General features: G+C 41.8%; 1 protein-coding gene across 1 annotated transcript in view; it reads left to right on the top strand.

Moving 5' to 3' along the window:
• Positions 1-13,311, top strand: part of csmd3b (CUB and Sushi multiple domains 3b) — a 548,309-nt gene that overhangs the window by 409,657 nt on the left and 125,341 nt on the right. The window contains exons 32-33 of the mRNA XM_072674465.1: positions 10,329-10,442; positions 11,989-12,084. Coding sequence (XP_072530566.1) covers positions 10,329-10,442; positions 11,989-12,084 — 210 coding nt within the window. The remainder of the gene's footprint in view (positions 1-10,328; positions 10,443-11,988; positions 12,085-13,311) is intronic.

Raw genomic sequence — 13,311 nt, 5'->3', positions numbered from 1 at the left:
TGGTGAGAAGGGTCATGCCAAAAGAACAAGCTTTGCCTTTGCATGGGGGGAGGGGGGGGGGTGAGAGAGGCAGGCAGGCAGGCGTGAGAGGTGCAAGAACAAAAATGTGAATCACAATCATGAAATCATTGGCAGCTTATAGAGATGATATGTGCCTGAACTTCCCCTGAGAAACATGTGTATGTTTGGGCATGTGCTGTCAGTCCAACTGGTCAGTCCTGAGCAATTAAAGCCAGTAACAGTGTGATCCAGCCATTAATCTCCTTGGAAACAGCACAGCCTTTGCAAATGGCCTCCGTTTAAGCACAGTATCAGCAGAACCATCTTTTTTTTTTTTCCTTTTTACATTTTACTATAACCACTATATGAAATTACAAACCCATTTAACACTTGTGGAAATTGCATGTTATCATTCATTTGTACAATGTCAGTATGTTACAGTTCACTGCTTCCATTTACAAAATGAAATGGCAGTTAAAAATCTGCTCATTTCTACAGTCCATTGTTGCGTGCTGGAATATATAGAAATGTGCTTAAGAAAGTATTATAACAGTAATAGCAGTTATTGAATGTGTCAGGTCAGAAGTAAAAGCTTATGAGCCTGTAAAGTGCAGCAGAACGAGCAAGGCTGAGACAAAGATAAAAACTGCGTAAAACGCAATATACGTTTTGGCTGTTTCATTTATTTGGAAGGTAACCTGTTCCAGTCCCCAGGCATTGCCTTATTGAGACTGGGTTCTGTTAGCCAATATAAACTTCTGAATTTTCTGCCAACTAATCCTCAAACTGCTTTATTTGGATTTTGCGCTAGTTCTGGCTCGAGTTGAGTGTTGTTCAGGTCTCGTCTCACTCCCAGCACTACCGGACCAGTGCCAGTCCATGTTTGCTTTACTCACAGCTCTGTGGATTCTCCTGAGGAATCACTGAAATATGCACAGTGTGGCCTCAGTGAGCCTCAGTGAGCTATTTCTGCATTTTGATGCAGACAGGTTTACATGCACTCTCACAGAAGTACAAATCACCTTCAAGGGAAGTAAATACAGATACAGTTAGAATCATAATGAAGGTATCTGTGTGTCCACATCCATAACATACAAATTAAACAGCCCTAAAATATACCAGTTTTTAATTTAGCGTGACTGAATTTCTGCTGGTCCGTTCACCATGAAATTCTGGTACAATAGAATGATTTAAAACAGGCCAGTCAGATTTATTCAAAGAATTTAAAGAATTTCTCACATATCACTTAAGAAAACTGTTACAAATGATTAACTGGTTCATTAAAGAAATGAAAAATTAATTAATTTAAAATTTAAGAATTAAATTTAATTAAATTAAATCAAAGCTAAGAATAAGATAGTGTTTGACTTTGTACACTAAATTTGACAGACTTAAATTCCCCAAAATAACAGACCAAAAAAGTTCAAACTGCATGACAGTGATTATGTGCAAAGCCTAAGTCTTCAAATCTGGACCTTGAATCCAGTTTCCAGTCTTGGATTTTGCTCTCGCTGGAAGTTAAGGGAACAGCTAATAAAACTGGCTACTTTTAATGTGTCCCAATTCAGGGGCTGCATCCTTTAGAGGCTGTATTTTAAAGGCTGATTGCATCACAGTAGCTTAACTAGGCTGTCCCATTTCGAAGGCTCTTTATTAAGATCTTGGTTTCGTTTTGTGACGCAATGGTAAGGGAACAGCAGTGCTGAGACGCAAACAGGAAATCCGCCCTAGAGTAGTCTCATTTCGGTTCAGCCTATGCAGTCTATGCAGCCTTTGAAGGCTTTGGGTAGACACACCTATAGTGTTACACCTACAAGGGATTTCAAAGTTCAGCACTGGATTCAAATTCAAACTAAATGGGGTGATTTAGTAATCTACATCAACAGACTTTTGTTGTCTTCTAGGCAGAAAGTCACAAGAGCAATTCCTCCATGTTTAATGCATTATGAGAGAGTTACAGCCTCACTCTACAGCAGCACTGTACTACTCCTGTTACAAAATAAGACCACTCACTTTGCTTTCTTCATGTCAAGCCTGATGCTTTTTAAGGCCAGACAGGTCAAGTGACAAGTGCATGGTTGTGGACTGATGCAGAACAGCTGATACACACATCTCCAGGCAAGAGGTAAGCAAATAAGGGACCTGTCTGCCTCCCGCCTGCGCCTCGTCCCGGACCTGACGGAGTCACTTATCAGAGCAGAATCTAATGACTTGCCAAACAGGACAGGTTATATCTGTGACCTTGGCACTCTTCAGCAAGCTGTGCTCAGAGCTCTGGACTTGAGTTCCTTCAAACCCTAGATCAGCCAGCCTGTAATTTACCTTCAACACCAAGCAGCGCAGAACACAGGAGCAAGAGCCATGATAATGAACTCTGTCTTGCACATCTTTCAGAGCCCTTGGATATTAGTCTGACTCTTTTTCCTTGGCTTTTATAAACACCCCAGTCAGTTGGTGACATCTCTAGCCTGGAGTCTGCTGCTAGGTTATTAAATATTGCATCACATTAAGCCAGTCGTTTATATGACTGCAATATGCTGCATATTCTGTCTTTCTGGGAGTAGGCAAAAGTCATATAGTCTGAAAAAGGTAAAGAGAAGAAATTAGTTCTCTTTGGGTTTATAGAGTACAGAGAATGTGAGCATTATCAAAGTGAGGCGACTGACTCTGGCAGATCTGACTAGAATAGCCTTAGTAAATAGAGATTAGCCAGAAGGTAACACAGACTCAGGAGAACCCTGAAACACTGGCATCCATCCACTCTGCAATTCAGTATGTCCATGAGCCCCTGGATTTATCTAAAGAGCAACATTAATTACCAGCTAAACTAAACAAGTATGTCTTCAGCCTGGACTTGAAGATCGAGACTGTGTCTTAGTCCCAAATATTATCTGGATCTGGTTATCTGGTAAATGTACTTTTGGATCCCCTAACTTAAACATCAAAGAAACTTTGCGAATAAAGCTGTGCATGCAAGACGACCCAAAAATATTCAGAACTAGAGGCATTCTGCTAAGAGAATAGATGGAAAATACTTTTTGATTACATTTTATTTGTATAGTTGAAATTGAAAGAGGTTTATAGAGACTTTTTTGGAAATATTGCACTTATTATCTTTGAGCAAATATGAAACATTCAGGTATGGTCTTATTTACATTACATTTACGGCATTTAGCAGATGCTCTTATCCAGAGCGACTTACAAAAGTGCTTCACTAGCCAGTGAAGAGAGAACACAGCAGTGGAGAGACATGGCTGAATTTAGAAACGCTGAAGACGACCCGTGCCGCTGCATTCTGGAAAAGTTGCAGGGGCCTGATGGTGCGCAAAGGGAGAACAGCCAGAAAAGAGTTGCAGTAGTCAAGTCTTAAAATGACAAGAGACTAAACGAGCACCTGAGTGGCCTCTCTAGAGAGGAAGGGTCAGAAGGTAACACAGACTCAGGAAAGCCCTGAAACAATGGCATCCGTCCACTTCACCGTCTACAAATCTGAGTGATTGTGTGTCTTATGGTTTTTTTAAGTAGTGTTCACTTCATCCTTATACTTAAGTTTATGTGAATTTAGCTGAGCTGACTTTTGGGTTGTGTTGGGTCATTCCTCAAGTATCAGTGTATCCTCAAACATCAAGAATCAATTATTTACAACTATACAACTATTTTATTGTACTGGGGTATAAATCTTAAGCAGGTTCAAGGTTAGGATTATGATTATCTTCTAGGTTAAAGGTTAGGTTGTAGGTAAGGTAAATATTTAGGGTTTAGGGTAAGAGAAATATCATAGTTGTAATGTTAGTAGATATGAATCTGAATGTGGTAAAATGAGAGGTTAAGCCTCTGCAATCAAGCTACACTCCTTAATGAAGGCTCCATGGCATGAGTTCCATTATGTTGAGGCTATTTAGACTTTTCTATAATTTATACACTTATTCCTGCAAAAGACATTTAGAAACATAGATTAGCTCTTTAACATGGCTCTATGGCATCACTCCCAAATTTGGGCATATTAGTTTATGTGCTTTACTTCAACTGTAAGAGGATAATAGTGGGAGTGATATCCCAGCGTCCCCTGCAGAATGTGCCAGCAGCTCCTGTTATGATGTCACCCCTCTCCCCCCTCGGCGAGTTACTTATTCATCTGACTGAATCAGTGTAGAGCCGAGGAAAGGTGTGCACCTGTTTTTTTCCCCCATTCCTTCCTTTATCTTCCTTTTTGCTCTGCTGCTTTTAAACAGCAGGATGAAAATGGCTCTGCAGTCCAGCTCCAGTACAACACAGCCCAGGAGAGGGCAAGAAAGAAAGATTCAAGGACAGTGAGCGACAGGAAGACCTTTTTTACAGAGGAGTTCTTACTCATGAGAAAAAAAAGAAGAAATGTGAATTAATCACAGGCCTCATTTCCATAGGAGCCAGTAAGCATCTGTCAGAATGTGTTAAGTGTAAGGGGTTGCATGGAAAAGGGCAATCTCATGCAGCAGTCGGGGTTTTGTGCCGTACAGAGGAGAGGAAGAGAGATGGCTGGAGTAAGGTGTTCAGCTCTAGGAAAGAGCAACCACATGTTGTGACCTACCCTGTGTGCCAAAACCGGTGCAGGAAATAGGTTCTCGGCATGCTAGGGCCACAAATTCCTGACCAGCAGGCTAGCACAGCTGTGTAGCATCTTGGCATGAGGGGCAGGGCATTTTAGACCAATCTTCAGGAAGCTGTGAGAATGGTGAACACCTTGCGAGAACAGATCAGAAGAGGTTTTTTCACATCAGGCAAAGCTGCAGACATCAACTTTAACAAGTATGAGGGACAATTTGTCGTGTTAGGGCTTGCTATGGACCTGCTGTGACACTGTGTATTTCTCCATTGGAAATATATTTTTTTAATGTCCAAGATTTTATGGCTTCAGCTCGTGGTTTAAGAAAAAACCCTAAATGATGAATTTTTTTTAGCTTGAAATTTAATGACTTTTACTAGAGTGACCCTAAGAAAAAAAGAAGCATTGCTTTTGTTCACACTGTACAACACCAGGGTACATAGATTGTCTTGGGGTCATTTGTGACCCTTAGGATGAGAGGAGTATACAAAATGTTAAGATTGACAGTTCATGGGAACTGTGGGGGTCAACATGAGATGTTGACCCCCACAGAAAACCTTTAGAAAGAGCTGCTTGGAAAGATCGGATTGGCTCAGCGGTCTAATGCCCTGGCACTTTGATGGGGTGTTTGGGGGGGTGCAAGTTCGAATCCCATTGGCGCTTTGCCATCAGCGGCAAGAGTTTGAGAGGGCACAGCCGGTTGTGCTTTCTCTGAGTGGGTAGATGGTGCTCTCTCCCCTCATCACTCTTAAGGGTTGGCCAGCTGTTAGGCATCTGTTAGCTGGTGCTTACCTTCCTAGTGTGGGGAGTATTGCTAGTGCTAGGGGAATTTGGGAAAGGCCAGAGTAATTGGCAGTACCAAACATGGAGAAAAAAGGGGATAAAATGTAGACAAACAAAATAAAGAAAATAAACATAGCAAAGAAAGAGCTGTTCATATGCTGGTAAGACAGGTAAATCAAACATCCATATGAATGCCAAGAACCTGCATGAAAGTTCAACAGTTAAGAGAGTGCCAAGAGGGTGGCTGTGAACAAAGGAAGTGGGCACTTTTAGTAAAGGTACTTTTGGAGCTCTAATAGTCCTTTGACCTAAACAGCATAAAATGTTGTATTGACTTTAAACAAGCTATGTATTATTACCCAAGATTATCTCTGAACTAAAGGGCATAAGAAGTCAATGTGGGTTCTCCATTGGAAATATCTATTTAGTCAATGGCCAGGTTTAATGTCTGTACTTTGAAACTGCAGTTCCAAATAGTAGCTCAAACCATACGGCCTGTGTATAAGGTTGTCATACAGACCACTGGGAAAGAGATCCATGCTCCTGCCAAAACTGTTCAGAGACCATCACCGTCTGTATGCAGTGGACCAGCTTCTTACGGTGCGTTCTTTCAAAGGAGCGAGAAGGAACCCTGAGACAGCAACATGCAGGATTTGAAGGATCTTAGGGCTATCTGTGCTTGAACTGGGAATCAATCCCTTCTGAGTGCTTCCCCGGATGGCACAGATAAATGAGCTCTCCCTGTTGTCTGTAAATGGCCTCTGGATTCTGACAGCGAAACTTGGGTGCTCTTCTGCCAACGGCGACACAACACCAGAGGCATTTGCATTAAAGCATGCGTACATTGCTCTGGGACCTTTTCAAGCCCCTCAACATGAAAAAGAACCAAAATCCGTAGTGACACCACAGCTCTGTCTTCATCTTGCTTTCATTGTTTCCGTGGGTACAGATAAATGGTCCAACTTTCCGCAGCAGCTGTGCCGCTTGTCCGCAAGACTTCGTAAACAGCTTTTAAAAGCCGTTGCCTCTTTAGGCATATTTCAGCGTTGTCACAGTTACCGCTCAACGCTATATCTAAAAGCTGTCAGATTACACGTTCCACTGCTCTAAACTGACCCGTTTCTGACCTGCCTGTCATCGAGATGCAAGCTTGTTAAAGCAACTCATTTGCACGGGATCATTTCATTTTGCTTCCGAATTGGCTGGAGTCCCCCAAGCATATGCCCAGCTTGTTAGGTGCGTAAGTGGTTGAAACCTGAACAAGCACAATTGGTTGCTCTGACACAGAGTGCCGATTGTGTTGGCATCACCAGAGCCTCGAAGGTGGCTAAATTCAAGGATAATGTGCTGAGGGCCTTAGCATCCCTCCTATTGTTCTTACCCAACACACAGGGGATGAACTCATTCTCTGCAAGTAGACTTGCCATAATGAGTTATGGTTCGTTTTCCAGCTGGCTCTACTGGAGGATAGAAGCACCATCAATAACAGCCTGGTTTGTACGTTCCCTCATGCCCCTGCTCCCAACCAACAAAAGTTATCCATTAGGACACCATGAACACAGTCAGGGCACGTATCCCTACTTTTACGAAGGCACCCCTCGGCTTATCCTGTGAGTCCATACAAGTCACTCTCGGGCTGTTTTGAGTGTTTACACACTGAAAGATGTTAAAGCTGTCGCAACATCTGTTTTACGAAGCTCAAAGTGATTAAGATGCAGTTAACTGTAAAGCATGAGGAACACTGTACTGTAATAACTTCTGATTGCAGGATCATATTGATGTTGTCTGTCAGTGGAGTCAAATTAGCGAGATGTGATGTACGCTGTCTTTGGTAGCCCAGCAGGAGTCAATAGGCAGCGTGCGAGACCAGCAGATCTAATCAAGGCGTTTTTTTGGCTTGCAGCCCAAATGAATTCATTTGCTTACAATTGGTCGGTGCCAGAATCTGATTACAAAAGCTGCATTCCTGCGACAGGAACGGAGTAATCACATGGAGGCTGCGCTACGCTAAGTAGGCCTCCTTTAGCTTTCGAACCCCCACTGTGACATTAACATCTCGAACAAATTCCTTTATGCACTCCAGCAAAGGCTTGATGCTAAACATGGCGCATTCACCGAAAGAGGAGTGTGTGTAATCTCGTACGTGTGTGCTTTTGTTAATGCCATTGTTGTTATATAATAGGCTACTGCGCAGCATTCTGGATATGTAATCCTCGTTTTATTCTGCTAGCACTCTAGATAATTCCCACTAATTCACAGCAGTGACCAGTATGCATTTCCACTGCTCTTCCTCTGTCCTGTAATTTCCACACAACACAACACTGCAACACTAGTGCTGCAGCAGCACCTAACAGATCAGCCAACGGAATCAATACATCTGAATTTTCTTCTCGGAAAACAAAGTTCCTTAAGTTTTGTCCTGACAGAACTTCAGCAGAACTCAGCTCAGGGAGATGTAGGGCATGAACGTTCTGTAGTGCAAATGACTAGGATGCTAATGATTTTCTTCAATTTGATGATGCGATCAAAGCAGTGGGCTGGAAATAAGACTGCATCACGTGTGTACAGTAGCTCCCCAGCCCAGCGTGCCAGCTTGCGGAGTCACCAACACACAAAAGAGAGGGCCATTTCACAGAGGTAGCCAATTAAATAGATTTAAATAAACATACAGCTTTATTACCTCTGGGAAGCCTCCCTGGGTTTAAATGAGCTGATCTAATTGAGAATAATGATGTGCTTGTGTAATGTTATTAGCAACAATTGGGGTATGATCTGCGTAAAATAAAAGACGACCAGTTTAAGGCAGGAGGCTCTCGGGAACGTGTTTAGCAGTTTTTGTAAGCTCTCCGGAAGCCGGAAACAAAAACATGGAACTTGAAAGTCATGTATGCTGCATCTTCGGTGGAGTTCATTTCCCCATGTTTAAGCAGTGTTTCTATGGCATTTTTTGACAGAATGTCCAACTTTTCACTCCAGCTTTTTGCCATTTTTTGCAGTAACTGGTCTTGCAATTTTAGTGTAGGCCTGGGTGTTCTGGCAGTATTGTCATCGTAACAATAATAATAGCCTGGAACAACAATGCTATTCTTGTTTTTTTTTTTCTAGTGTGCCATCTGCACTGTAGAATTCACACATTCGCACAAATAATTAGTGCAGCAACTGGCGTAATTCCAGTAACACCTCTCTAATGATGACTGAGCTGTCGGTGAAGAAAAAGAAAAAGACTGCTGTACTGCATGAACATTGCTTATAACTACACATATAATACAGGCATTGTACGGATATTTTTAATTAACATTATAATTCAGAATTGTATTTATTTTTTTTGCAGCCATATTATGATTCTCTCTGAGAGCATGTTTGCAAGCACCTTGCAAGCACCTTGTCCAGACATCAGATCTGGATGCACCTTCCATTTACACCTTTTTTTTTTTTTTGCATCTCCAGTGTGAACTGATGAGATACATTTACTTTTTCATGTAAAAAGCAACATATCAACACATTACTACTGCAAACGGTTTCTCACCTGTTACTAGCAGTGTCTCATTCACTCAAATATTGGAAAAACCTAAAATCATTATTTTATCTTTGTATGCTTCCTGGGGCATCACTAGCTGAAAGCTGAATTAGTCAGACAGAGTAGGTTGTTGCTACTGAACCCGCTGATACCCTACCCCCCAACCCCAGAGCCCAATTGCATAGTAACACTACCATCTGGGTACCAACTGGGTCTTATATTTATATAATTAAAATGTTAGAAGCCTTGAGATCTGGCTTTATGTAATGACAAGTAACCACACCAGTGTCTATGTTGCTGCTCTTGTGCTCTTCCCTATGTCCACTCATCACAGCATCCCTGATGCACCTCTCTGCTCTTCTACAGCAGAATACTTATCCTAAACACACCTGTAAATCCACAGTGGGCTATCTAAAGAGGCCCTTACAGTCCCTCTACCTAAACATCACTGAACATCCGAAGAACAGCTGTGAATCTCCCAAACAAGAGTTGAAAACCGTGTAGCTGCTTTAGAACGTATTTACAAGCTTTTGGTATTACTGTATTACTCATGGTATTACTGTGTACTGACCATGTAGGGTGCCCAACAGTGGAACTGTGTTCTCTGGAATGATGGTGCTCCATCTAGTACTTCTGGGATGGGTTGCAGAGTTGGGGATGAGGTGGGGCAGTGATCATCCCACACAGCCTGACCTTACTAACGCTCTTGTTGTGAATGCCATCAGCTTTCTCACAGCAATGCTCCAGAATCTAGTAATGGAGAAAGTAAAGACAGTTACTCAAACAACAGCAGATTATTTTCTTATTTAATACCCTTGATTTTGGAAGAAATAATAATTGAGCAGGTGTCCCCATATTTTTGTCCATTATTATTCACTTACTTAACCTATGCAGATGTTTCCATGCCACCATACAAAATGTATTCCCTTCACACTTGTGTTGATCAAGAGCTGTACTGACCATGTGTCCTAGATGTGTTTACCCATGGTGTTTCATTAGGAGCTGTTGTTAAGGTAGCTGCCAATAGAGATCCAATTAAGACACCACATCACCTTTAACATGCTCTGACAAAATGTGATATTTAGCTGTAGCCAATGTTTGTGCATCACTTTTGCACATTTATTTGGTGACTTTTTAACTCAACTATTAAAAAGTGAAATAGTTTTATAATTTCAGAGAGGTCAAGATGTCCTGGAGATATGAACTCAGCTGACCTTGCTCATGGGAAACCCTCTGCCACTGTGGACAAATGATAAAATACAGATTTATTTTAATGAGTGTTTCTTATTTCAGAGATGTTGAACAATACTGTGAGACGTGTCATTTTGAAAACAGAACATTGCCCAAGCCTAGTCTGACATGTGTTTTCTCTCTCTCTCACTCTCTCTCTCTCTCTCTCTCTCTCTCTCTCTCTCTCTCTCTCTCTCTCTCTCTTCTTTCTTTCAGTTCTTTTCGGCCAGTTTGTCCTGTTCCAGACGTCTCTCAATGATGTGGTTGACATTTACGACGGGCCTACACAGCAGTCCCCCCTGCTCTCCTCTCTCTCAGGCTCTCATTCAGGTAAGGCTCACACTCACACTAAGGGAGAGTGGTGATTATGTCAGACATTTGATTGCACTTCCCATTTTGAAGACCTTTAATTCTGATGACACCTCTCTGGCTGAAATACAGTCATTGCTATTCAAAGTTCAAAAGGTCCTAAAGGTTTCAAAAGATCCCCGGTGACTGCTTTCGGAATCTATAAAGTTCCTGATATCAGCACATTGGCTCCAGCCTCCCCATCATGGTGACTAACAGCGGGTGTAAGTGTCCGGCTGCCGTGGTGTGTGCCACAAGGAAGAAATGATGGCAGGGTGAGACTGAAAGGAAATGGCTTATTTTTCCTCTCCTTATCTTCTTCCAGTGGCTTTACAGATGAAAAGCAGTTAGTGCCATTGATTGAAGCGATAGAGCTTCGAGGGAGATCAATGAGACAGACACTACTTATCTAAGCCCTTTTATTCGCTGTAATATACTTTGCAAACACACAGTTTCATGAGAAAAGAGAAGCCCCATGAAAAGGCTAAGAAGCAACTTAGTAAAAGTGATGATCAAATCTTTCGGCAGCGAGTTGCAGCACGTTGAGCGAGACCTAATTCTGTAGATTAGACTTCTGCATCCACACGCTCACATTTTTACTAAACAACAGAATCTATTCTAACTTTCACGCAGTAAATATAACAAGCATTTGTGTTCTCAAAAAGTAGTTGGTATATTTTAAGGAGAACACATATTTAAGCAGTTGGTTCCAGATCTCTCCTCAAAGCCTCAGGCAACACATGAATTTATGTTAGACTTCAGCACCAGCATGTCTGTAGCTCTGGTCAGCCAGTGTTAGAACATATGCTCATTCGCCGTATCTTCATATTGTGAAGAGTTTATCCTGGTTTTGGTGGAGTAACTGTCTCTACTGTCCAGGGAAGGCTTTGTACTAGATTTTGGAGCAGTGCTGTGAGGATTTGATTGCGTACAGCAACAAGAGCATAAGTGTTGCATAAGAACTGATCACCTCCCCACTTCATCCCCAACTCTTCCCAAACATATTGGATGGAGCACCAACCATCATTCCAGAGAGCACAGTTGCACTTCTCCACTACCCCTCTAGCTCATGCCTGGAATTGGACATAGTGGCAATAATTTGCACATCTGTGTCTGCAATAGGTGCAACTTAAAGTAGCTGAATGCATTTGTTAGTAGGGATGTCCACAAACATCCTAGAACACCTAGGTGACCCTGAGAAGAACAGATTTGTCAGTAACCAGGCTTTGTGTGCCTAGATTTTGTTTGTCCATAATTGTGACTTGTATTTTCTTGCAACTGTAATTAATGTTATATTGCCTTTACATTATTAGTAGTATTTAAATATTCCTTAAATTTGGCACACTGCACCACTGAGCCAGAGTAAGTATGATTTGGTAGTACCTGAGTGCTGAATGGCAATGAATTTTGAATCTTGAAATGAACCTGAATCGAAACCTAGCTTCTCTGTGTGATGTGCTCAGGGATGCCAAGCTGCAAAAAAGAAAGAATTCACAATGCTTGTTTGTTTTTTCGTTCTCTTTTTCAGGAGAGTCATTGCCCTTGAGTACTGGAAACCAGATAACTATCAAGTTCACCACAGTTGGACCAGAAACTGCCAAAGGCTTTCACTTTGTGTACCAAGGTCGGTTTAAACTTTCAAAACAAACAGCTTATTAGCATTTACATATGGCAAAGAACCAAGCGCGTCTGGTTTTCCCCTTTTGACACCTAGAATCTGTGAAAAAGACTGGAAGTAATTCATTAGGGTTTTAAAAATGTCCAAGAATGTTTTGTAAGAGTTTCCACTGACCTCTGATTTGTGCTTACCAGGGTCAGAAACAATTTTAGAAAAAGTTGTTTTCAAGTTTTTAAGTTTAGTATGTGAAAGAAGATGTAGGGTTGTGTTATTCGCCTGAAAGACCTGTAATAAGACTTTTTTCCATGCAGTTTTTGATTCAGTTCATGCAGAGGCTTAAATGTGCTATTTGAAATTATGTTGTGTTGACATATCCATCAGTATATACATTTGTGTTATAATAATACAATTAGTGTGATATTTATACAGTGTTTACTGGATGACTATATATGATTATGGGATTGTGGGTTCAATACCTGTGGCCACTAAGCTGCCACCGCTGGGCCCTTGAGCAAGGACCTTTACCTCTCTACTTAAAGGATGTCATAGCATGGCTGACCCTGTGCTCTGACCCCAACTTTTTAAGCTGGAATATGTGATGACAACATTTATGAGGCAGTAGTGTCTCAATGGCTGGAGTGCTGGGTTATTGATCACAGGGTTATGGGTTTGATACCCATGTCCACTAAGCTGCAACTGCTGGGCTCATGAGCAAGATTCTTAACCTTTTTGCTCCAGGAATGCTGTACCATGGCTGACCCTGAGCTCTGACCCAGGCCTTCCAAGCTGGAATATGTGAAAAGAGCAGTTTATAATTTTTTGATCACAGGGTTGTGGGTTCACCACCTGGGTCTACTAAATTAACATTGTTATTGCGCCAGGAATGCTGTAGCATGGCTGACCCTGAGCTCTGACCCTAGGCTTTCAAGCTGTAATGTGTTGAGAGAACAATTTACAATGTATTGATCACAGGGTTGTGGGTTCGCTACCCAGGTCCACTAAGGTGCCACAGTTTTTGCTTCAGTGATACAGTATCATGGTTGACCCTGAGCTCTGACCCTGGCTTTCCAATATATATGTGGATATATGTGGATATGTGGAGAGAGCATTTTACTATTTTTCTGATCTAAGGGTTATGGGTTCGCTACCCAGATTCACTAAATTGTTTCTGCTACAGGGATGGATGGTTGACCCTGAGCTCTGAATCTGTCTTTCTAAGCTGGGATATGAAAA

Source organism: Salminus brasiliensis, chromosome 3 (genome assembly GCF_030463535.1).
Source record: "Salminus brasiliensis chromosome 3, fSalBra1.hap2, whole genome shotgun sequence".
NCBI classification, from domain to species: Eukaryota; Metazoa; Chordata; class Actinopteri; order Characiformes; family Bryconidae; genus Salminus; species Salminus brasiliensis.
Note: the sequence above shows the minus strand (reverse complement) of the source record. Positions and strands in the feature narration are given on the sequence as shown.